This window comes from Chrysoperla carnea, chromosome 5, assembly GCF_905475395.1.
Source record: "Chrysoperla carnea chromosome 5, inChrCarn1.1, whole genome shotgun sequence".
Lineage (NCBI taxonomy): Eukaryota > Metazoa > Arthropoda > Insecta > Neuroptera > Chrysopidae > Chrysoperla > Chrysoperla carnea.
Genome location: NC_058341.1, coordinates 32016181 through 32043079, shown reverse-complemented (window position 1 = coordinate 32043079; position 26899 = coordinate 32016181). Strand labels below are relative to the sequence as shown.

Here is a 26899-nt window from a genome sequence, read left to right as displayed (position 1 = left end):
AAAAACATAAAATTTAGTTGGTATGACTGCAGATGCAGGTGTTGGATTGCAAGAATTATGTCAATTAAATAAATTTTCCGATTATTTGTACTATAAATATTATTTAATGCTTGTACAAATCAAAAATCATTATGGGTTTAGTACATGCTAAAGTAAGTAATAATTATCGGTTCTTTGTTCTGTTAAAATTTGCATGTACTTTTCATTTTTTTGATTTGATTGTAGGAACCAAATACTCCGAATATTCAACAAAATATTCATTCAAAAAAATTAAGAAACTTTCAAAAACCAGAATCATCTGATTCAAATAATATTAATAGTTCAAATCATATAAACATCGAAGGTGTAAAGGTATTTCCATAAAAAAAATTTTACATGCATTTTTAAGAAGGTTAAGATTTGCGCAATCGGAATAAGTTAAATGGATTGTTAGTTAATTGTTGCTTATAAGGTTTAAGGGGTTTAATTATTGCTTTTTAAAATGTGAAGCTAACTTTGAAATGTAATAGTTAATTGTTTTGATGTAATCCAAAAAGTTTCATGAAATTTATTTAGGTATAAGATTGCAATCACCTTAGTCAGTCCTAAAAACATGTTCAATTACTAAAAATAGATCTTACTCAATTGTATTTCAATGTTAAGTATCAGGCATAGGTACTTGAATTTATTATTTAATATTTATCGCTCCTTATTGATGTCATCATCCAATTAGCGGTTCGATTACTAATAAATAATATATAATACAATTATTGTATAGTTTTAAGGTTAAGGCTAAATGTATGCTGCGGTATTTTCACATGTACGTTAATGTGGTCTGGTAAATCTTAAGCTATGTTTAATCTTATAAACATTGTTGCAAGACCTAATGAATAGACAATCTAAAAATTCCTAAATGGTCATATATTAGTAATGTAAGCCTGTATATTATAGAAAACAAAAAATTATGAGAAAAATTCTAATTTGGAACCTTTTTGTTATTATGTACGGCACCAATAATGAAATATTTAGTGGCCGATAATCATTCATTGTATTGAATAGTTCCAAGTCTTTAGGTTTTCTGAAGCAGAAAAAATATCCCTTGTTCTCTTGTCATATTGCCTTTAAATACAGCTTGTTCAGATCAGTGAACATTTATAGAGAAATAAAAAAGTCGATAAAATCGAAGCGAGCAGATTCGTACACAAAGTTATTAGTCAAAAAGACGGTATAAGGTCGATCTTCACCTATCTGATAACCAGATTTATTATGAAATTTTATCGATTGATAAACAGGCCTATGATAGCATGATAAACATGGCTATTTTTAACTAAATTAATATTTTAATCAATTTTATTTCATAGCGGTCTTTTTTGAGGGAAAGCCTGTACTATTATTTTCGTAATTAAATTATCTTTCTTCTGATACCAATTTCGATTGGTTAACAGAACGGTCTAGTTACCTATATTGACTTACCTCTTTATACCGTAAGTCAATATAAAAATTAATGTTATAGGCTTGCCTGCAAAAAACCGTTATGAAAAAAAAGAAGATTAAAATTAATTTAATTAAAAATGGGCAGCAACACTTTTTGTTAGACAAGCCTCATCATAGGCGTGTTTATCGATCAATAAAATTTCATAAAAAATATGTCTCATATGATGGGCGAAGGTCGACGTTATACCGTCTCCTGTACTATATGAAGAGTTGAAATTATCAAATTTTATATGAACATCCTTATGCTAATGGCAGCTACCCAAAAAGCACCATAATGTAAATAAAATATTGTCAATTGATCTGATAATTTTTATTAAGAGTCTATGTGAATTATTTATGATAGGTTTACGAATTATCCAATTTTTAAGTTTATCGAATCAAACTCGTTGATTTTTATAAGTTTCAAATCAGACTCCTGAGGCTTTGGATCGTGGTCAAAACAATAAGCTTATAAACTAATCATGGGGTTTGAATTGCGACTTCTTTTTTACCCATAAAATTGTACATTTTATGACACTCTTTTGCATGTGATAATACGCTTGTTCGTTTCCTTTTAAAAGTATACTTTCAAAATCACTTAGAGGGTCCAAGTGTTAATGCATTTAAACAATTATTTTCCTGTATTTTAAAATACATCCGTGGGCCCTGTAACACTTATTCATGATTTTACAAGATTGTCTGTTAACATGTTATTATTTAAAATAACTAAGATTTTAATTTTATTTTTTAAAGGCTTAATATGCGAATACAATGAATTACTTTTAGGCTCGAGTGGATAAAATTTTTGTAGAAGGACTTGGAAGAACAAAAGATGATATCGTCATTCATTGTGTCCGTGAAATGTTCAAAGCTCGTGACTTTTCAGCGGTTTTACATACAGCAACAAAAGTAATATTTCAAAACTTTTATTTTTATTAATATTCAAAATTAGAATTGTTATTTCATAGAATTATTTATTTTAGGCACGACAACAGTTAGAAAATTTGGGTTGTTTTAGAAATATTGGAGTGTATATCGATACAAGTAAAGGGCCAAAATCAACTCCTGAAGGTTTAGATGTATGTAAATCACAGGCGTTTATATAAATAAACTAGGCCTACAATATCATTGAAAATTAACCTCCTGGCGGTGTAATTTTTAGGTTTCTTGGGTTATTATATCAAAAGTCTAGTTTTTTCACATAAAGTCTGTGATGTAAATTAAATTTATGTAACATTTATATATTGATAGAGGCGACTGTGAAGACACTATATAATATAACTAATATATTTATTTCAGGTAACATTTTATGTTAAAGAGCATAAGCGAATTGTTGGAGGTATATCAACATCAGTTGGAAATAATTCCGAAGGTAATTTAATTGTGGGTTTACGTTCACCAAATGTTTTTGGTCGTGGAGAACGAGTTCAGTGTGAATATAGCTATGGGTCACGCAAAACAGATAATATTTCTTGTAGCATAACGAAACCTTTATTCACGATGAGAAATAGTAGGTATGGCATTACTTCGAATTTAATTAACTTTTGTAGTTGCTCCCCTTCTTGCGAGTATACACAATTGAAAATAGTTAGTAAAGTTTTACAGAACAATTTTGTGAAAAATTAATGATTTGAATATGATTTAAAAATATTTCCTTGTAGAGAGAGAATTATTTCTTTTTAGGGAGAGAACTTTGCTTATTTTTTTTTTTTTCTAGTATATCGGCTGGATTTTTTCAAACCGGCTCTGAGTGGCCTTGGTCTGGATATCGATTAGTAGATAAAGGCCTTAATGTTGATTTCCAATTCAATTCACTGCCATTAGTAAGTTGGAATTATTATTTGATAAATATAATGGCATAAATAATTTAAAATAAATTTATGTATTTAGATTAAACATAATTTGCAATGGGAAGGTGTTATACGCAATTTGAGTGTAACATCGCGAACAACTTCGTTTGATGTTCGTGAAGAATCTGGTCCCAAATTAAAGTCAGCAATAAAACATAGCGTATCAATAGATCAAAGAGATCATAAAATCTTTCCAACTTCAGGAAGTTACTTTGTACTTACATCAGAATTTGCTGGACTTGGAGGAAATGTTGGTTTTCTCAAAAATGATGCTTTAATTCAAACCAATTATTCAATTGTTAAAGATATAGTAAGTTTTTTAACGTCTTATATTAATTTTTAAATCAATTTTGTGAATTAATACGAGGATTTTTTTTTTGGTTGTATAGGTGGCACAGTTAGTTTTGCATGGAGGGTTTCTAAAAGGTATCGGAGGTAAAGACATAACTGCACATGATAAATTCTATTTAGGCGGTCCCCAAACTTTACGTGGATTTCAAACCCGTGGAGTTGGTCCCCATTCAGATGGCGATGCCTTAGGTTCAGATGTAAGTTATTACGAAAATGATTACCTTTCATTTTGGTGTCTTTGAATTTTGATATAAATAAGTTGGTGATAGAATAAGCTTGGATAATTTTTATAATTTTAAAATTTTTGTTATCTTAGATTTTTTGGGCTGCTGCCTTACATATATACACTCCATTACCGTTTCGCCCTGGAAAGGGAGGTTTTGGTGATTTATTCAGAACACATGCATTTGTAAACCTTGGTAGTATTGGCAATTTTAAATTTGGTAAGATTTCTTTTATTATGGGAAGTTTTCATTTAAATTTTATTTAAGAGAATAATTTTTGCATAAATTTAATAATAGATATTATTAATTCACTTTTTTTTAGCAAATAATATGCTAATTTTCGTGCAGATGCTTGACTGAGTTTGAAAGTTTTACTTGAAATATAGGATTCACTTTAATCCATTTTTCATAGCTTCATAATTATCCTTATGATCTGATAAGTTTTCTTCAATCCGCATTTTCCGATAAAAAAGCACGAAGAACTAATCGAGAAAACGAGTCTAAACCATTCGAAACCTTTACTGCAAATATGTCTTTCCTATAGTACAAGATCCGAATTAGGGTCGACCTTCACCCATCTGTTTACCGAATGAAAGTTATTTTTTATGAAATGTAAAATATTAACAAATATTCCTGTAACGGGTTGCCTTAAAAAATATGGTCCAGACCATTTTTAATATAAATATCAAAACTTGGAAAGCTTGTAAACATTATTTTTGACCAATATTTTGTGGCCAATCATATGCCACCGTAATTGTAACAAAATTATCTTTATTTAGATATGCGAGTCAATGAATTAACAGATTCACGTAATTACTATTTTCAACTTGTATAAATGCGATAATAGTGAACGAAAAAAGGCAAACAACATAGCTGCTGCATATTCTTTATGGCTTTTACTTTCGAGTAGATCAAAATTCGTAAGATATGCAAGTCAGTGAAAAATTTCTAAAAATTTTACTCTTGATATTTTCACTAAAAGTAGTCTGGACCACATTTTTATAGGCAACCCATTGCAGGGATATTTGTTAACATTTTATATTTCATAAAAAATAACTTTCATCCGGTAAACAGATGGGTGAAGGTCGATCCTAATTGGGATCTTAGACTACTACGTTTTTTGTCCCGTAAAGTCAATTTTTAGAGTGCTAGGCAACGGACCTCATTTTGTCGAGTGTCGGACAAAATGATTTTTATTTTAACCGACGAGAACAAGGAGGCCATCAATTTGATTGTATTTTTTTTTTTTTTTTTGTTACGCGATATCTTTACTGATTACTTTAGATCACTTTTGGGGTGATTTTTTATAAATTTAAAAAAAAAATTAAATTTCATGCCTTAGGGGAGGTAATCAAAAATTAAAGGATGGTTTTTTTTTAAGTTTCAAATTTAATGTGACTTGACGTACGAAAGTAGACATTATTAAATCACTAAAAAGTACAAAATAAATTTTTTTTGGTAAAACTTAAACCGACTTTAAATAATTTTGTATTTCATTTGCTATTTATTCAATGACCTTTCCTGTTAGAATAACAAAAAAAGCATATTTTCTTCTGTTTTAGATGACGAAATATTAAATAACTTAAGATTACTGTCAACTGAAATGAGATTAGCATATGGACTGGGTATTGCATTAAAATTAGGTGAAATAGCAAGAATCGAAGTAAATTATTGTATACCAGCAATGTGGAAGAAAGGTGATCGACTTAGTTCAGGGATACAATTTGGTGTTGGCGTTAATTTCTTATAAAGAACTACAACTTAAACGTCATCAAATGATGTTCCATGTCGAATGTGAAACAATATCGTAGTCATGTATATAAAAATCATAATATATGTATTTATGACGTACCATAAAAAAGTTTATGGCCGTTCATAAATTTTTCATTTGTGAAACAGCCAGTTTGTTAATTTATTCGTAAATAAATGTTAATTTTTCAGTTTCAATATTTTACTTATTCGATTTTATTCGTTTTATATTTTATGACAAGAACAGGGATCGAGCCCCTTTATAATAGAGCTTTATATATTTTTAATATTAAATAAAGTATTATAAATGCAAATATGAGTTTGTTTGCTCCACTTTTGATTATTGACCCAGTGTTCAAGGGCATAGAATTTATTTATTCCTCAAGAAATGAGGTCTGTTATAAGTAACCAGTTGAAATACTAGCGGAGGATATGCCCTTTCATCTTGAGGGAAAAATATCCTTTCAAAGCCAGAATGAGGTATCAAGCACTGCCTTGGCCGAAGTGGGGGATTTCATAAATAATTTGGAGCTATAGAATAATATAATCTCACCGGTTGGAGCACTGTCTTGTCATGCGTAAAGAAGACGGGTAGGTTCAACAGTGATTAATGCGCTAGAGGAAACAGTATAGGATAAAATAAGCCGAGGAAATGGATTTAAAAGTCTAGCAAGGCTTGTATATAATAAATAATGGTAGTTAAATTCACAAATTCATGATAAATTTGTTGTAAAATAATAGTGAATTGACACAAAATGATGGTCCACTGAACTCTATGATACTAGATGTTGTTTTTGCATTCGATGTAAGTAAAAAAGAATAGTTCTATAATATCCTGATAGCACCATCTTTTATCTACTCAAATCGAGTGTAAATAGTGTATGCAAAGGAAACAAACGAGGATCTTAAGCATTTTTTTTAATAGTCATCATTGTGTACTCTATAATAATTAATATTTAAGTCTGATTATTTTGTTCGTAGTAGCGAGTCGGTTATATCGAATCACCCTAAGTTTCTCCGTAGATTTAATATCTATTGAAATAACTTTGTACATGCACATAACTTACGTCGCCTTCGAATAGAAAAGTCTATAATTACAAAAGGATTTTTTCGTTATTGAATCATCTTCAAAAGGTTATTAACCCACCGTAATACTGTAGCTCAGGCTGGTATAGAGTCATTTCGATAGATACCGAATCTCCGATACAACTCACGCTGTACCGAAGTCATTAATTCCCTACTCCAAACAAAATAATGATTATGGAACAAGGGTTATTCTGACATCCACGATGATGAAATGTATAGCTGCAAACGCACACTCCTCCCTTTTTCTAACAAACGTAGAGCACTTCCAAAAAAAACTTGGTTTTTATGACCCATCCTATAACTTAAGATAAAAGTTCCAGATTTTACATAAAGTCTGGAACTTTTCTGGAAGATCGTATGGGATTTGGTTTAACTTTAAGAGAGCAAGGGGGGGTGAGAGCTATGATTCATAGCATATGTATTTATTTTGTAAATTTTACTCGAAACTGCGGGATTCAGCTAGTGGGGTGGATTTGGGTTCTAATTTTAAACATAATATCCTTTGTGTGTAGTATGTATTTATACTTTAAAAACTACACCCGCAGAGATTTATTATTGGACACATTGTATTTATTATCGTAATTAAAATTATTCGAAACAAATTACATACTGAAGATAAAATTAGTTTACATAAGCAGTTTGAAGTGATAAGATAATCCCAATATTTTTATAATATTCGCCCTATCGAATGTACAAATTGTAAAATTTCTTATATTTTCATAAAATCAACGCAATTTTTGTTTAAATAATAATCATTAAAGTGTACAAATTACAATAAATAACTAAATATTCAGAAAAGAAAGCTTCGTTCGTAGCAATGACGTTTAGAGATTATTCATAAAATAAAAAACAAAATGGCGCTATACAGCTGAACATGTTAAAGTTCGATAGTTCTCGAATGTGTTAAGAAATTATTCAAGTAATTTATTAATTAGTGCGTTTGATTAACGCAAAAGTTTTTAGTTTCGATTATATTCAGTGAAGAGTGATATTTATAAACATTTTATGATCGATTAATATATTAATAATGTTAATTGAAAATCCAGATGCTTTTAAAGCTTGGCTTACATCTGTTTTGGAACCATTGTAAGTTTATGGAAAATATAAAAAATATTTATTTAGTTCTATACAAAATCTAATTCTTATTTCATATCGAATTAAAAATAAATGACCTGATTTTGCGTTAATGCTTTTTGTAAATTTGTCATATTTTGAACATCGACTTTAAGACCTCCATTATTATTCAATATGGTGAACATCTCTGTAGGTTATTTTAACATGATATATTTTTGGATATTTTCAGATGTGATGCTGATCCTGAAGCACTAGCTAAATATGTCTATGCCCTTGTTCGTAAAGATAGGCCGATTGAGGCCCTTCGAGAAGGAATGGTGGAACAATTAGATGTATTTCTACAAAAAGGTTAGAATTTAAATAATTTTTATTTTTTTTAAATGCGAAAATAGTTAGTTTATTAAGTCTTATAATTTGTCTATTAAAATAATTATAATATTGTTAATTATTGTCGATTTTGAGAGTAAATTAATGATTTATGAATTTTTTCCAAATTTACCTCTTTAATTATCGAAGTACCAACTACTGTTAATGAGTATCTAATGTAAATATGTATGTTTTTCAAAGCTGAAATTATTGTTTACAAATATTTGGGCATTTGTGCTAGAACAGCAAGCCGCGTCATCGTAAAAAATTATGAATAATTTTAATTATTCATTATATATGGTGTTGCAAAATTTCACACAATATATTAGATAGACATGTGTTCTCTAGTGCAAAATAATAAAAAAAATCATATCTAAAATTAATTTATTATCGAACATGTACTTTTGAATGTTATAACAATATAACATTCAAGAGTACATTCATACACCCATTCCTAGCCAGGATCGGGGTGGCCATTTATTTAAAAGGTCAAGAGGCAGAAGATTATAATTTTTTTCAATCTGTATGAAATGTTTTATTTATTATGAATTTTTCTATACAATCCAGTAATTCGTCTATAAAACCGACACCCTCTGATTTTCAATAGTTCGCGTTTTAGTGAGATTTTGCCTGATCCTTAGTGAGATTCTTCTGTAAATCGAAATTCCTGGAAGTAACTTGTAGATTTACTGACCGTTTTATTAAACAAATATTTTCGTAATTATTGTACAGTAAATTGAATTTCAGAATTCTTATTTAAAATGGCTTCCGATCATATTTTCTCAAAATTTAGGAAATGTTAGTTTTTAAAAATTAGAAAGAAAATAAAATAGTTATTAGTTTTCGAGATATTTTACCTGGAAACAGCCGTAGCCAATTTGAGACATGGTGGCTTCTTGTAGATCTTATAACAGGCAGAAAACAATTCTTGAGTGTGATAATCAGTTGTCAATGTACACGATTGCCCCTGCATGATGGCAATTATAGCGAGATAATTTTATTAAATATTGTGGCCTTCAATCTCAGTAGATTTAGAAACGCTATAACATCTTCCGAATATTCTATGAATACTGCTTTACTCAACTGCCATGATTGGCTATGTAACAGTTGATAAATATTTTGGGTGCCAAGCTAGACGACTTAATGCTCGGGCCCCGAAAAATTCTTAAAATTAAATTCGTTTGTAATGTTTTCAAAATACTTTTATGTTTCAGAAACAAAACCATTTGTTGAATTGTTGTTTAAAACCCTTGAAAAACAAGAATATTTACAACAGCCAGCAACACCTATTCCTAATACGAATCCACCAAATCCAAATATACCACCAGTGATTACAAAACCTGATGTCCCTGAAGTGACAACGACAAAGGAAGTTAAACCTATTATACCCGTTTCATCATTACCTGACCTTACACTTGAAACCGTTAATGGTACAGCAGCGGTTACAACAACGACAGTTAAAAAAGATTTTGTTCGAGAAAATGACACGCCAGTACCTCATAGGAAAGAGCGTGAACATAAAAAATCAGAATCGGTGAGTATTGCCTAATTTTTGATAGTATTAGTATTGCCTAACTTTAAAATGATATGAGGTTTTCTATTTTCTTCTCAAAAATAGTGTCAATATACTTAAAAAAATTTAATTAATGCGAAGAGTTTTTTATGAATTTGTTTTCTGATAAATTTGGTTAACTCAAAACTCACCATAATAACTTAACGAAGACTTTGTTAGATTATCCTTAAAACAACGAAATTAATTTACTCGTCATCTTCAAAACTTATAAAACCTTGTGCCGTATTAAACATAATGATTACGTACTATTACAACACAAAATGAATTTTTGGTATCGCGGTCAATCACTTGAATACGTAGTTAATCCATATATAAATAAGAAAAGGATAGTGATACATAATTTTTAGAAAATTTTGCATTAAACTAAATGTTATCATTTTTGTTATTCAGGAAAAAGATGAAAAAGCACCCGCAACAGTCCGACCTGGACGATTACGTCACAGATCAAATTCCAGAAATCGTTCACGATCACGATCTTGGGATCGATCTAGACGATCAAGATCAAGGGATCGATCACGAGAGCGAGAAAGACGGGACAGAAGTAGACCATGGCGTAATAAGTCACCACCTCGACGATATGAAAGAAGGCGATCTCGTTCAAATTCACCGGTAATTCCAAGGAATCGATCACCCAGACATAGTTACAGAGGACGCTATAGGAATAGATCACCACCAAGATCTCATTCACGATCAAGATCCAGATCATTAGGTAACCATTAAATTTCATTACTGGGGTTTATCTTAAAACTGTAATTTATCTCCAGCTTAATTTTAAGGTATAAAATTGAGGTATAAAATTCAAAATTTTCTACCCGAAGCTGACCTGTATCAGAACAGATGAATTAAAATATATCTATGTTCTTGACATGTTTCACAATTTCAGTTTTCACGCATTGTTTCTTTCACAAATATTCTTTCTCTTCTTTATTATTTTAAAATTCGATTACGATCTGAATTATCCTCAATCGATTCCTACCAGCAAGCGAAAAAATAACTCTGTATTGTAGCTAAGGTTGTAGTTCTGTTCTGAAGATATAAAGAAGTTCTCAGAATTTAGTGTAGAAGATACGAAAAAAGCCACCGCGAAAATTTTTTCCTTTTTTGTTTTCTTATTTGTTCGTGTAAAATCTGAATTTACCCCAAAGTTAGTAAGCTATCCCTGAGCCACAAAACAACTTCCCAGTTATCTTGCACATGGTATCAAATAAATCTTTTTATGAAAAAAATTAGAACAGTATTACGATATAATAAAACTTGCTGTTTCTGTTCAGAAATAGGGATATATTAATTAAAACAGCAGATTGACTTATCCATACACGATTCCAAAACAAATCCTTAAAAAAAACCGTGAAATCCTGGTCCTAACAAATATCAGCTCTTGCACCTGACTTTTGCTTTCATTTTATACAAATTCCTTTTTATTTTTCCTTAATGCTGTTTTTCCCTAAAGTTGATAATTTTGTCATCAATCAAGATCAACTTGTTTATCCTAAGAATGCACGTTTTTCGTTAAGTCTAGGCGCCATAAGGTTAAAAGAGGAAAGCTAATACGAATCTGATGAGAAAAATGAAAAAATATGTGTGTGAATCGCCAAAGTAAGATTATAGGTGCATGTATACTCTGTAAATTGAAAACATACTCTTTTACACAGAGTATATGTACTATAATGCGCATTTTTTATGACCCAGGTATATTGGAGCTAGATGTGATCTATGTAGATTAAAAGGCTAGATTTACATGCTAACTCTTAAGCGGAAGTTATTAATTTGGTTTATTAACTCCCGCTTAAGAAATACGGAGCCTTTCAAAGGACCCTTTATACATGCACATACAGCCCCTTTGTTTGTACTGATATTACTTTTAATGTTTCACCTGGACTTCAGAAATAATCTAACTACATCTCAAGCCTTTTGGATGCCAAGAGAAAAAATAACGAAATAACTGAATCTCAAATACGTGCAAAAACATAACCTATTCCTTCCAGTCGGGTATTAAAAACAGAAATAATAAATCATTGTGTAATCTATACTTTTTTTAGATAAAGATAAAAAAGATCATAAAGAGCCATTGTCCGGTGCTGGAACACCTACACAAGACTCTAATCATGGAGATACAGACATGCGATTAATAAGCAGTACTCAAAGTATACAATCTGTGGTAGCAAATGCTGATGTAAATTCGGGTAGTGGAAATTTTGTACCAAATAATACAGGACCGGTATTTCATGGAAAACGTCGATGCCGTGATTTTGATGGTATTGCAAAGTTTTTTTGAAATATTATTTAGTAAATATCGGCTTATGAGTGCGAAAAATTTTCGATCAAAATTTTTCCTTTTTTAGTCATTATCGAAGTATGTATATGAAAAATATATGTGCCCGATTCGAAATGTAATCTGCTTATCCACTTTCTGAGAGACGCTTTCTTTTTTCCAATTTAATTAAAATTTTGGAGCTTACACCTTAGCGCCGCCTTTGATGTAGTTTGACCATTTTCAAAATATCCCAAAAGCTATAAAAACCGATTTTTTCTTATGGGAATTGAAAGTTTTGGATTAGATATCTATTATTTGGCACACTAACAAGCAGAAATATATTTAACGTATTTATTTATCTTGTAAACGCCTCAATTATATCAAAAATTATAAAAGTTAATAACAATGCTTAAATGAAAAAAATTTGAGCTATTTTATTAACATTGTTAGATAAACTGGGTGAAAGAACTTTTCCTAATTTTCTAAAAAAGTATAAACTGATCACATTTCGAAGCGGAAACATAATATTTTTGTATATTTCGATGATAAAAGAAAATTAAAAAATTTGACTGTATTTTTTGCCCCCGTACGCCGATAAAATTTTTTTGATGTTTAAATTTGTTATTTTTCTTGTTTAGAAAAAGGATATTGTATGCGGGGTGATATGTGTCCATATGATCATGGAAATGATCCTGTTGTTTTAGAAAATACAACTCTTGGTACTGTTCTAGCATTCGGACCAAATGGACAACCACCTTTAGAAGGTAAATTTTGTTTATATCGTTAGTTTTCGTTATTTTTTTTTTTTATTTCTTATTCGTTTCCATCTTACTTTTCCATCTTTTCTATTCAGTTATCCAAAATTTGTTAAGCAGTATGTTTTATAAGAAATCTTCCGTAAATATTCCCTCGCATATTTGTTTATTACTTTTCGAATCTTATTTTATGTTTCCCTTCTTTTGGCAATTTAAAAATTGGTATTCTTCCCTTCGCTTTCAAATATTTTTTATCTTTTTATTTTGAAGAATTTCTCATTGTCGTAATTTGTATTTATTGTTTAATTTTTTCTCTAATATATTCTTAATCTTTCTTCTTTCAGGACCTCCAGCAAATGAAATGCTTGCACCACCAATGATCCGACCAAATTCTGCGCATGTAATGCATGGACATCATTTACCGCACAGGCCGATGCACCCTGGAATTCCACCAGGTAAATACTTATTGTCATTATTTATAATTTTTTTTACTATTGTTCATTTAAATAAAGATAAATTTTACTAATTCTAAAAATAAAAACTGCCATTAGACAAATGTGTGACAAACTTTTGGTACGAGTTTATTCACCAGTTTTTTTTAATATTCTAAAGTTTTTATTTTTACCATTTTTGTAGAGTATAATCCAAGTGCACCAAGTATGTGGAATCGAAGTGGATTCCGAGGAGGTCCTATATCTGGCCCTCCACGGCCTGGTATGTTTCATGGCCCTGGTTTACCCTTACTTGGTGGACCACAGCAAGGTTTAAATGCACCACCTGGTCCTCATAATCTTGTACAAAGAGAATTAATTAGTGTACCTGTTTTGGATAATTCATCCCAACATATGAATGACGTCATGTATCCACGGACTGCTGATTATATGTCTGTAAGTATATTAAAAATATTTAAAACTAACTGATCTTCGCCTGCTTCGTTGGAAAATTTTTAATTCTTTTAAACATTTCTTATTTATCAATTTTTTTTTAAAGCTTCAAGAAAATATGGGAATGAAGAAAAAACCTGGTTTTGATTTTAATAGACTTGGTCCAAGAACAAAGAATCCTGTAAATTGTTCCTTAGAATTGAAAAAAGTGCCTCGTGAACTTAATAATATAACACATTTAAACAATCATTTTTCAAAGTTTGGAAAAATTGTAAATATTCAGGTGAGTTCTTCTAAATAGATTTTGTTTTCTGTAAAAGTGGTATAACCGTGTTATAGAATATATCATGCTACTTTTTTAGATAGATACTTTTCTTACAAACTTATTGAATTTCGTAGGTAAATTATGAAGGAGATCCAGAAGCAGCGTTAATAACATTTTCTAGTCATACTGAAGCATATGCAGCACATCGTAGTACCGAGGCCGTTTTAAATAATCGATTTATTAAAGTTTTCTGGCATTCAAATGGTGACGGAAAACAAGAAAATGTACCACCTAGGTCAGTGAAAGAACGTTTAGGTGGTCAACAAGTAACAAATGTATCATCAAATACGCATAAAGTATTAAACATGGTACAACCAAAAGCAAATACAACAGGAACTGGTACCACTCCAACAACAACAGCACAGAGTGATGGAAATAGTAATTCAAACGAAGAAGAAAATACTGACAAAAATAATATGGTTGTAAATAACACAGCCAAATCACTTTATTTTATTCCTAGTGCCAAGAAAGAAATGTTGGCTGATAATCGAGCTCAACAAAATGCAGCCATTAAAAAGAGTCAAGAGATATTGGCATTCAAAGAACAAGTGAAAAAGAAGCAAGAAGAACGACGGAAAGAAGCCGCTCAACTTACGCAAGATCTCATTAAACGAAAACAAGAGTTATTAGATAAACAATTGACTCAACAAAAAGTGTTATTAGATAAATTAGAAAAAGGTAAGTTTTTAATTTTACTGATTTAGTGATTTATAATAATGTTGAATTCGAGTATAGCAAACCTCGTGAGCCGCAGCTCTCATCAAATGCTTATTATTAGATGCTCTGTATTGAAAAGGGAATTTTATCTTTGTTTTAAAAACATGAAATATCTATATAAAAAGACACTGCTTAAAAGAACTTTTTTGTATAAACTAAATTGTCATACAAATTTTTTAATCCTCTCAAATTAATTGAGAACGAGTTTAGATGTGCGCGAAGAACGGGGGAAGGGAACTGGGAAATTGACACCTTCTCAAAGAACTCATTGATATAAATTTCCAAGACTTAACTTAATTTGAAGAAGCTGTTTAGGTGTGAAATGTTTTAAAAACCGCGACAGAGATGCTATTTCGACAAAAAAATGGACAGGAAGGTGATATATTCATACCGGCAAAAGATGCTTTGATACTAACTCAACATACATACAAAATTTCAATTTTCTAACTCATTTTGGATAGCATAGCAATAAAAACGTGGAAAAATTTTTTCCTCTTAGATGTCCCTTTTGAATTAATAAAAACCAGTCCCAATTTTAATGAGCTGAACAGTATCCAATAGGGAGCATTGTTGGTAACTGGGAGTTGCAATCCCGCCAACTGGCGATAATAATTCGTACTTATTAAAACAGGAAGTGGACCTGTTTTTATTAATTTTAATTTAGACTACCAGATGGCAATATCTACCATTTTTAAAGGCTAATAAAAATATTCAAATTCAAATCAGGGAAACCGCACCAAGTAGTTACAATACAGACAACTTGGGTACCATTTATCAATGAAACACATGAGTTTTTTTTGGATAAAAAATTCTAATGGATTCCATTTTTTTCTTTCAGTTGGTCCACAAGGTCCACAAAGAGAAACTATTAAGGAAGCGATACAAAAATTACAACAATCAATTGAAGATACTCGTAAAAGTTTAGTAGCTGCGGTAAAACAACGTTCTGTAACACAAGTAAGCGTTGCTGCCAAAATATCACAACAGAGGAAATCAAAAGATGAGGCTCAAAAAGAATTATTGGATGCTGAATTAGATTTAATCACAAAACAACAAGAAGGCGCTGACACCTCGGATTTACAGAAAAAAGTTTTTGAATTAAAGAAACATGCACAACAATTGGGTATCCCATTGAATAGTAGACGCGGTTCAATGCCACCATTACGAATTTCAAGGGGATTCAAATTTATTCGCGGCAGTCGTAGTAGTCATTCATTTGCAAATGCTAGTGTTGATCATCGACCGACTAAGTTATTGGTATCAGGATATGAAATTGAAGAAAAAACTGATGTATTGGCTCATTTTGCAGTAAGTTATTTTTTTTTAAATTTTTTTAAGGTTAAAATCCAAAAAACGTTAACTTAAATTTTGCATCAGATTTGACAACTCTGTTCTTTTATTGAGTTGCTTGTAACGTTGACACACAGAAAAATCCAAGTTTTCGATTCCAAACGGCGAACTCAATCTTATTAATAATTCAAGAAATCCCAAAATTTCTACCTTTCTTCAGTTTTTGACGATTATAACTCTTTCTCTCGATTATAATTACAAAAGTAAACAACATTTATTACAATTTGGACAAAACTGTCCCCGAAACTAAATATTTATGGTGTTTTTATGCACAATTTAACTTATATTTTTTGTATTTCAGCAATATGGAGAAATTTCCGATTATGTATCTGATGATTCAACACCAAGTGTGGTATTAAATTTCAAAACCAGAAAAGAAGCAGAATTGGCCATGCTTAAAGGAAAACATTTTCAGGTAAATATTTTTTTGTTTTAAATATTTAAGGTTTTGATTTCAATATCACATTTGTAATCGTTTAAGCGATCATAATTAGGCTATTTCAATATATTTATTTCACATTTTAAAATTTGTTGTAGTTTAAAAATTAACTCTTGCATTTGTACGAAATTTCTTGATGGTCTTATTATCGCTACCTTGTTTGATAAAGTAGTTGCTATCTATCATAGTAGTAGTTGCTCTTTATTAAATTGTTTTTTTTTTTTTCCTTTAGGATCGTACGTTATCGGTCACCTGGTGTACAAATGTCCAATTAAGTAATCAACTAAGTACAAATAGACGAGATTCTCGTGCAGTTTTGTTAAGTGAATCTGATGATGATCATTTATTGGATTCAATACCTGAGGATGAGGTAATGTTTTGTACTATTTATTAATCGATTTATTTTATCATACATTTTATCATATTTTATACATTTGCGGAGAAATCAATCGCTTCACTTATCGTGGAAAACCAAAATTGATTAAAAGTGTATTCTTTTGCACGTGAGACCAGTGCAGTTTACAATACATTTGAAGTAATCTGCTTACATATGTACAGATCTGCAAAACAGATTTTTATGTGTAATATATATGGCGATACTCAACAATGATGTCACTTCTAAATCTTTACATGAAAAACAATTATTCATCATTGCCATTAAAAATAATTTCGATTTCTTTAATCTTAAATAAATTGTTTTTAAATCGTGTTATTTATTATTTTCTCGCAGGTTACTAAAATGATTAATCTGAATTAAGTCTTCAAGGTCGAAAAGTATTTTTATTTCAGGTTTTGAAATATAGGTCAAATCGGTCCTTATCATTATATTTCCAAAATCCGAGTTAAAATTTTTATGTTCGTAAAGACTTTCTACTCTCTTCTATAAACTAGAACTTTCAAAATGCATCGTGTCGGATATTTTAAGTAAAACCTTGTTTAACTAATATAAAAGCTGAGGAGCTTTATTGCTTTCTACTTTCACTTCCAATATTCGAATATTTTATATTAGTATATTAAAAGTGGCTACTTCTAGGGGATTTTTAAATCCCAGATTTGCATTCATCTTTTCCAAAACATATTTGCAGTACGAACTTCTTTTATGGAGATATGCAGCCCACCATACCTAAAAAAAATTAATTTTGCTCAAAAATTAAATACATAATTGTTTTGGATCATTCTTAAGATGGATGTACGATTAAAACTTTTCAAAATAATAATCTTGACGTAATCATTTGCAGCATCTTTAAAACAAGGTTTTTAAAGAACAAATCATTTTGGGATCAGGTAAGATATCTTGGAGATATCATTTTAAGATATCTTCTTGGAAATGATGAATAAAATATTTTCAAATTATTAAATAAAACTGTATGGTAAAAGTAGGGTAATTTTTTAATTAGAGAGTCCATTTGGGGTAATTTTATTTTGAAATTTACTGAAATTCAAAAAAGTCAACCCAATTTATTTAAGAAAATCTCTTCTTTTACATTTAAATTTTTCAAGTCGAGATAGTATGAATTATGTTCATTGAGATCAAAATATACAATCATTTTTCTATTACCTATTGAAAAACTAAAAAACAGGGTAAAATTTTACTACAAAATCGATAATTTTGAAAGTTGATTCTTGCAATAACTTGTAGATTGTTCACGAATAACAACTAACGTACAGTTTTTAGCTAGAACAAAGCTCGATAAAAATTAGTTATGCTAGCCTTCTAAAAAACTTCACTAGTTGTGTTTATATTCGCAAATAAGGTTCGAACTGTGTTAGATTTTGTTAAGGGGTTGACGAGATGCAGTAATCTTCGTAAAAAGTCTTGAACGGTAAAAGCGTATGGTTATTTAAAAACGCTTATCTCCTTTTTACTCTTAATTTAAAACAAAAAAATTAATGCCAAATTATACCTTGTATACAGTTAAATGCTGAAGGTGTCGATTTATCAGAAGAAGCACTTCTTCAAGACGACGAAGAGGAGGAAGAGGAGAATGAGGAAGATCGTTCGTGGAGGCGATAGCAGTTGTTAAAAAACACAAAAAGACATTTGAAAACAAGTTATGGTATTACATCAAAAAGGAGTTAGCTTTTAAAGTAAAAATTTGTGTTTAGAATTTATTTATATACCATAGCAATTTAATTATATAATAATAGTGTTTTTCTTTTCTTTTATTTTTTGGATAATTCACCAACTTTTTTCAAAAGTCCTTTAAAAATTCATTTTTTGTGTTTTTTGTTGTGTGATTTTTGATTCAGCAGTTTCTTATTTTTAGTTTTGTCTTTTTGTTATTTTGTTCCTAAAATATATTGATCACGCGTACAAAATTATGTTAACATTAATTATTTCGACGATTCTTTGATCAGATTTTTGGTTATGTCTCTTGCTTTTAATGAACGTATGTAATAATTTGATTAATTAACGGAAATTTAGAGCTATTTATTGAGATCAGCAATCAAATTGAATGTAAGCCGATTAGAGAGGTTAAAGTAGTGCATGATTTCAGAAAAAAGGGTAATTTTTAGGTCATCAAAGTGGGGACAAGTGATCCAAAAGTTATGATGGCACTTAGTGTATTCTTGTGTGTTCGTTTTTTGGATGTGTCTGTATAGTAAACCCTAAAGTTTTTTTATGGATTCCCAAATAACAGATTCTTTATGAAGAGATGCGTGGTATGTTCATTGCCTTTTATTTTGTAGGACATCGTTAAAACTTATCTCCTGGATCTTGCTTTTCTAAATAATTTAATACGAAATATTTTTGTTAATATTCAAAAGCTTTTTAACTATATTGATTTTATTTTATGTTTGAATCGTGTTTTTATTTAATTTTTAAAGAATCCCAATTAATATATTTATGGAACAACTTAAAAATATGAATGCTTTTAGTATTTATTTAAAAAGGCATTCAAAACGATTTATTATTATTTTGTTCTAATTAGAAAGATTTTAAAAAATCAAAAAGCTACTACAAATATTTTTCAAAAGGTATTTTTTTATACAATGTACAAAAAATTTATTGAAATAAGTGAGAGAATTTATAAATAATAAGGTGTTTTGATGTAAAATTTTGTTATTTTGTTGAAGTTGAATGGTTTTTTTATGAATGGCGTTTTCGTAAAAGGTGCAATTGTAATAAATATGGGCTGGAGTTATTATTTTGAATTATATATAAAATATATAAAAAATGTTGAAATTTTAGTGTGGATGGTCAAGAAGTATTTGTTATTGAAGAGAGTTTTCAACAAAATACAAAAGAAGAAAGACACCAGTGTGCAGTATTTTAATTATACAGGATGGTGAAAAATAAACGTTATGGTTTGAAACGATAATCTTTACATGATCTATTTGATAATGAATCAAAATAGTTAATTTTGAAAATAAATTTCAATAATTTTGAGTTAATGTTCGATTGTATATTCTCAAGGCTCCCCAAGTAATATAAAACACACAAAATAATTGAAATAAGAAAGTTGTGCAAACCATAATGTTCATTTTACGCCATCCTTTTTACAAAAATACACACAAATGATATTTTTAGTAGCTTAAAAAAAACGATTACCGAAAAAATAATAATAACGGATAATGATCAGAGAGATCAGCAAAATGCTATTTTACAGGGGAAAACTGCTAATATTTGTGACATAATATTGTATTTAAAAAACAAAACAAAAGAATTTAGATTTTAAGGAAAAAAAATATTGTAAAATTGATATTTCTTGTTCAAAGTACAGTTAAAAAAAAAATTTATATAAAAAAAAATGATACAGTAAAAAAAAATATTGACGTACTTTTGAATAAAATAATAAATTTTGTAATTATTATGTACGATATTAATGAAACAAAAGAAAAAAAATTAAAAAAAAAAAATCAAAAAAAATATGGTTGGTGCTCTCGAAAATTCTTGAAAAAAAAACAGTATGAGAAAAAAATATTTATTTTACAAAAAGAAAAAAATTATTTCATTTTTTACCTGAAAAAAATAAATTTAAAAAAAATATTATTTCATAAAAAAAAAAGATTTTTTTTTGCGTGAAAAAAATAATATAATGAGGGCACCCAAAAAATTTAAATTTCTTCACATAAGAGTAATTTATTTTGTATATAAATAATATATACACGTACTACAAAGTACTTAAAGTACTGTAAAGTAGTATAAAGTACTATAAAGTACCGAAAGGTACATAGTACTTGTTCCGGAATAAATGGTCTGTAGAAAATTAAATGGATAAAGAAGAATATGAAGATCGATATAAATGTAAATAATGGATGTTACATGGATTGAATGGATCTACTTACGTTTAATGGATCTATTTTTGGAAACTTCAATGAAGAAAAATGTTAGTCTAATGAAATCAACTTTTCCGAAACAGTCGTTAGAAAATTCGGAATCTTTTTCGAAGATGAAATCATTTGAAAAGCCATAGTCTTTTCCAACTATTTTAATTCCGTATATTTTTTCCGAATGTGATAGATGATGTATCCAAACATAAAAAACTCAATTTTTCACCAAACGAAATTTCACCGACATTCGATTCAGGAAGCCATATAGAAAATTTACACTTGATCAAAACTGTATTTGTAAACATTTTCCAGCAGGTCGTGAGTAATTTTATGGTAGATAACCGAAATGAGTTCGGGGTCGTTAATCACCAATATGACATTAGAAAATTAATTTAATGCATGGTATGAATATGGGATCGGGGGTGACAATAAGGCATTGTAATATTTTTTTTCTAAAACCTGCAAAACTGTCTCTCGGGAGATTTTAAGAATGCTGATGAATGATGAATTACATATTATTAAATAATAATTTTAATGGTTCTAAAGGAGAAGACACATGGTGGTCAGGAATGTCAAAGGAATTGGAATACTTTTGTTTTTAAAATACGTGCAAAACTGAGATACGTACACAATTATCGATTGAAACTTTGAATCGGGTCAATGGCTAAAATAGTAGTTTTATTTCGTTGAGGTTGAAAATTTCATCGAATTTTCGAATAAAAAAATTCGTTGTTCCCGGAAATTAACCAATCAGACAATTAACCAGCAGACAAACAGTATACAAATTTTCTAAAGTCTTTTTCTGAACAAGTAGTTTTTATTGGATTAAAAATAATTTCATTATATTAATGAATTCGTGGATTTAAACCAATTTTTAGTGGTGAGTATGTTTTTAATAAATTTTTCTATGCAACATTAATTATGATTTTTAATTTTTCAATTCCTAAATTTTTATTTATTTATTAAGGTGTTTCTGAATGTTACCATTCAGCATTGTAAGAAAGGTCTCGGAACTCTAGACGACATAAAAATAATAATTCAGTTTATGCAAGTTTCCAAAAACATTACCTATTTGAGAGAGAATATTGATTGTTATCTTGAAGATAAGACCAGTGTACATTTTAATGGATTGAGGACAGAAATTTTAGAGAGTTAAGTCAAAGTTTAATTTAACAATTTTTATCTATGAAAATGATCATCATTGATGGGTGGGCGTCACTTGGTGATCAGAAATCTTGAAAAGTCGACTAAAATCAAAGTCGATGGATAAGCGTCCTATTAGTTTATTACAAAAATCATGACAAGTCTCAAGTTTATGTACCTGACTTCGGGCTCTGTTTAAAACTCTAAACTCGGTCTTATCACGTGCGTCATTGTTTAAGCGGCAACTAGAAGAAGTACATTACTCCTACCAAATTTTTTTTCCTAAAAATGGATTTCTCTAATTAAGGTACGAGTCTTTGGTACGTACAATCTTATTTTGTTATTGCAAGACAAACAAATTATCTCTTTCTTTACATGAAATTCCACAATGACACCCATACCATGTTTATGGAGAGTAAAATACTACAATCCATAACCATGGTGAAAAAATAAAGAGATATTGCCAAATTGGGTGAAATGATTTCACTTAACAGTGCGCGTTCACTGTTATGTGGGTACCCAAAAATATTTTCTGTGTAACAGAAAAAAGCCGACCGTTCTTTTTCAAAGCGCGCTTGCTACTCTCACTACATCAGACCAAAGAGTTGGATGATTCTTTTTTTATTTGAAAGCTGGTGCTTCCCGTGTGGTCCCATTTCAATTTGATCCAGTTCTGACAATGGCATCCATTAGAAAATCATATAAGTCTTCAATTTGCATTAAGTATGTCAATTGGTCATTATTTGTGTTAAGTACGCCAACCGATTTCGATGATTCTTTTTTTAGTGACAAATTAGTGTATTTCAGATTCACTAAAAATCACAAAATAAAAAAAACTTTTAACATAAAAAAAACCGATCTCAAAAAAAGAAATCTTTTAAAACAAATTAATATGCATTAAATAGTAAAAAAAATAACGATAATTGTGGAGCTTATCTGCAAACCGGGTTTTGTCACATTCGGTGGATTTTTCAGGAGGGAGAAAAAACTGATACAACTATCTCTTTTTATAATTATTTGTTGAATTTTTTTCTGCTCTTTTATATTAACTCCTTAAATCAATTTAAATACTAACTTTACCTTTAAATAAACAATAAAGTGTTAAAAATCAACATTATAGTTTGGACAAAACCCGTTTTGCAGGAAATGTTTGGACAAAACTCGGTTTGAATAAAATTATCTTGGACAAAACTCGTTTTGAATGCAAACGTGTTTATTGATATCAACATCAAAAAGGTAAACACAGTTCTGTTATAGGGTTCATAAACAGTTCATTATATGTGAAGGTCGCACCTTTCCTCTGCCAGACAGTCACACTCTTCTTCTTCAGCTTCTTGAATAGCTGTTGGATTTTCAAAAATAATGTTCTTATACCACATAAGCCGTAGATCTTCTAAAGGTTCCTTGTCAGCCCAGTTTTCATCAAACATTTTCTGTAGGAGTTTGTTCACATCATTCTTCTTCGCTTGCGTAATTACATGACCAACAGGTACATTTTGAAGCTGAAGTAACCAATAGGTGGTTAGTCACATGAGCAAAAGGACAGTTCCTATTGGCTGAGTGGACAAAACACGGTTTGCATTGCTAGAACCCTACCTCTTCTGGTGGACAAAACACACTTTGCACAAAACCTTCATTTTCAACATCAGTTTTTAATGGGACAAATATTTTTTTGCATAAAATGGAATACTGTTTCTGATGTAAACGAGCCTATAGAGTAATAATCAATCAAAACCCCACTTTGGAAATTTTTGGACAAAACCCGGTTTGCAGATAAGCTCCTCAATTATATAATGTAGTTACAATTATTGTTATTTTTGGAGTCGGTGTCAGTCAAGTTAGTTTACCAAACTGTTATGTCACAGTTGTTTCCTTGGCTGACACCGACTACAAAAATAACAATAATTGTAACTTCACATTATATTATGGTTATTTTTTTACTTTTTAGTACATATTAATTTGTTTTAAAATATTTTTTTATTTGAAGTCGGTTTTTTTGTTTGAAGTTTTTTATTTTGTACCCGATTTGCTATAGCCGCCCGTTCGGTTTTTGAACTGTCGAATTCATATCGTAGTTTTTGGTTTTCGCCAATTGGTGGATAGCATAAAGTGGTGGGGGCTTGAGAACAGTCTCAAGCCCCCACAGGCCTCATTGTTGATCCGGCCCTGCACAGAGTATAAAAACGAAGTTTTTATATGACTTATATATTAATGAAAATGCCCTTCCTTAGTTTTTTAGAGAGCTCTAGATACGATCAATGAAAAAGAATGTTGGCTCATAATTATTGATAATGGTCGGACTAACTCGTGTAGGTATGTTTTATAATAGTTTTACATAACTAAATTTAGCTTTATAAAAAAAAATCATATTAATTTCAAATGAGAAGGATATAAATATGTTTTTAATATGCATAATATAAGTATCTGTCTCTTTTTTTTAGAAGTGCTTCATAAATAATATTTTCTCTCAAATATTACATTATACAAACACAGATGTGATATGCGATTTTAATAGGAGAATGATGTAAAAATCATCTCTCCTGTAGTATAATATAGTAGTTGAGTTTAAATCAGTGAATACACCTGCAGTAATGGCGAGGTCAGTTTGTCTACCTGTTCGTAATAGATAAGTTTACTACGCCTATAAATATAGGGTAGGATTCATAAATATAGAAAACATGTACCTTTGATTTTATATATATTTTATGAAAAGTTAGCAGGTTTTGTCACTTGCACTAAATAAAAATACTTTGTACTTAATATTTGAAGACACGTTAGACACACATCGCAGTGGCTGATTAGTCTCGTAGCAGGAGTAGCAAATGCCCCGTTTGGGTCCTTTGAGTCCTTGTGGACTCTTCACTGACTGATAATTCTAAAACAAGTGAAAAAAAAAATTGACTGAGTTAATTGTTCAAATACCATGTATAAACAGTGTTGATTACGTAATCTTTTGTTTTTTTACGTCATGTAAGTAAAGAAAGATGGCCACTTTTACGCATCACACAAATGAGATATCTATAAAAGCGTCTTGATCGTCTGCTGGTTATAGACTATGTGGTGTCACATTAAATTTAATATGGCGCCCGCTAGAGGACAAAAATTTAGAATCGAAAAACCAATTTCGATTTAATAATAGCGTATTTGGTATCAAATGAAAAGGCGTAATTAGCACTTTCTCACGAAATTATAACCCCAAAATAGTTTAAACAAATAAAGTTCAAAAATTAAAACCCCCACAATTACATAATCGCGCTCTTAAAAGTATGAAAACAAGAAAATATTTTCATCTGAAATTGTTATGATAAGTAAAATCGTCATTACAATCGGGGTACCTCTTTTTCATCCTCTGGAAAACTGTTTAATGTTGTAATACCGATTTTACTTATCATAAAAATTTCATATGAAAATATTTTTTTGTTTTCATACTTTTAAGAGCGCGATTCTGAAATAAAAAAAATTTCGATAAATAAAAACTCCCGTATCGAGGTATTGAGATTCCACTATATTAGTAATCCTAGCACAAGCGTACATATTCAATTGCATGTAGTCTGTATTGCCTATACTGTATGCATAGTACAACAATATTCAATTCACAAAAGATATGAATACATAAATTTCTACTACCTTTTATAAATTTAGTTGTTTAAAACCAAGCAGACAGTTTCAATCATTTAAATATTTTGTTAAGTTTGACTATGTATACGTTATTGTTGTCGTTGCTATACAGAATATAATAACAATATGTTGATTGACAGCAGTTTTTGATAATTACAAAATCTAGCAACAAAAAATTGTCGTGATTTTCTCAACAATAAAAATATACACAACAATCCGTCAAGTATGTGTTTATTATTTAAAAGAATCACTAAAAGAGTAGAACGGTTCTTGTGATTGTAAAAAGTGATAGGTATTGTTTAAGAAATATGAGGCCTTACAATACAATAAGTGTAGATTATTAAAAAAAACTCAAAATTCTATAATTTATGTATCGAGTAATTTGGAATAGTTGGCCACGGTTTTGTGGGATATTGTTTTAAAACGAAAGCAAAGAGATATTGTTACTAAAGTCGCTATATACGACATAGTAGTTGTATATAGCGAATCCAATTGTCGTTAATGTACTCCAAAAATCGCGCTGAATTTTTTTTTGTCAATCCCTATTTCTATGTATTATAAATGTGAAAGTAAGTTTGTTTGTTGCGCTTTCATGCAAAAACTACTCATTGGATTTTAATGAAACTTTTCAATAATATATCCTTTACACCGGAATAACACATCAACTATTAGTTATAAAAATATTTAAAAAAAATAATTAAAGAATTAACATCATTTTTTGAAATTTCACTGTGCCATCTATGAATGTCATTGTAAAGCACAAATTAAAGATTTCTGTAAAAAGAGTGAACGGGATACAATTTATGGCCATCTGTTTAACCAGGGTTTTCTGATATACTCAATATAGCATGACTATTTTATATTTTTAAAATTTAAAATTGATTATTTGATTATTTTTATCTGTGTAAAACAATCCCTATTCCTAATTCGAGTGTTATGGAAGGGGGAAAGGGGAAATGAAAGGAGGTGAACGCTATAATGCGGTGGTCTTTACTTTTAAACTCATTTTTATACATGCAATTTTCTTAGTTTCATGATTATTTTGATTTCGATAGTCGAAACAACCGGATACTCAGCATTACTAGAAAAAAGCTCAATAAAGCGACGTACCGTCAGTGTAATGCCATGTGCTATATAATCAGGAGAAAGTTATATTTCCTATCGCTAATTTGATATATTTTAGTTATTTATTTACAATCGTTGGTCGCACAGTAAAGTTTAGTAAAAATTTGTATCTTGAGAACGAAACATCGTACAGTTACAAAATATAGGTACATCAAATTGCAGAGAAAAATTAATACTTTTTTGTGTTTATAAATTGTTTCAATAAAAGAGGTTTATATGCCGATATGTCATCTGAATAACTTTTAGCTTTTAATTACTTCTTCGGTTCTTTAGGTCGTAGTGATATTCG

The 26899-nt window shown here is 29.8% G+C and overlaps 2 protein-coding genes across 3 annotated transcripts; both read left to right on the top strand.

Annotated features, from left to right (window-relative positions):
- Nucleotides 1-17: 17 nt before the first annotated feature.
- On the top strand, nucleotides 18-5940 carry LOC123300872 (sorting and assembly machinery component 50 homolog A). Its single transcript, XM_044883531.1, has 10 exons — nucleotides 18-152; nucleotides 226-351; nucleotides 2239-2361; nucleotides 2436-2531; nucleotides 2752-2966; nucleotides 3170-3275; nucleotides 3343-3612; nucleotides 3692-3850; nucleotides 3970-4096; nucleotides 5440-5940. Exons 1-10 carry the CDS (start codon nucleotides 132-134, stop codon nucleotides 5625-5627), a joined length of 1431 nt encoding a protein of 476 aa, XP_044739466.1. The 5' UTR covers nucleotides 18-131; the 3' UTR covers nucleotides 5628-5940.
- A 1648-nt stretch (nucleotides 5941-7588) lies between these two features.
- LOC123300871 (RNA-binding protein 26) lies at nucleotides 7589-20129 on the top strand. Of its 2 annotated transcripts, XR_006535413.1 has the most exons (15): nucleotides 7589-7798; nucleotides 8016-8134; nucleotides 9367-9686; nucleotides 10116-10434; nucleotides 11765-11980; nucleotides 12618-12743; nucleotides 13079-13189; nucleotides 13371-13621; nucleotides 13725-13901; nucleotides 14018-14621; nucleotides 15499-15968; nucleotides 16312-16425; nucleotides 16682-16819; nucleotides 18365-18537; nucleotides 19528-20129. XR_006535413.1 is itself a non-coding variant. In XM_044883530.1 (14 exons), the coding sequence occupies exons 1-14, from the start codon at nucleotides 7740-7742 to the stop codon at nucleotides 18461-18463; spliced, it is 3123 nt and encodes a 1040-aa protein (XP_044739465.1). In that variant the 5' UTR covers nucleotides 7589-7739; the 3' UTR covers nucleotides 18464-18595. The 2 variants fall into 2 exon arrangements, 1 of the variants encoding a protein (XP_044739465.1); XM_044883530.1 differs by lacking the exon at nucleotides 19528-20129 and having other exon boundaries at nucleotides 18365-18595.
- The last annotated feature ends 6770 nt before the right edge of the window (nucleotides 20130-26899 follow it).

Bases quoted from the DNA above. Each gene is read 5' to 3' on its own strand.
- LOC123300872 (XM_044883531.1), top strand. From the start codon at position 132: ATGGGTTTAGTACATGCTAAA. The intron at 3,851-3,969 runs GTAAGTTATTAC...TTGTTATCTTAG, and splicing joins GCGATGCCTTAGGTTCAGAT to ATTTTTTGGGCTGCTGCCTT. The intron at 4,097-5,439 runs GTAAGATTTCTT...CTTCTGTTTTAG, and splicing joins TATTGGCAATTTTAAATTTG to ATGACGAAATATTAAATAAC.
- LOC123300871 (XM_044883530.1), top strand. From the start codon at position 7,740: ATGTTAATTGAAAATCCAGATGCTTTTAAAGCTTGGCTTACATCTGTT. The intron at 13,190-13,370 runs GTAAATACTTAT...CCATTTTTGTAG, and splicing joins GCACCCTGGAATTCCACCAG to AGTATAATCCAAGTGCACCA. The intron at 16,820-18,364 runs GTAATGTTTTGT...CCTTGTATACAG, and splicing joins ATTCAATACCTGAGGATGAG to TTAAATGCTGAAGGTGTCGA.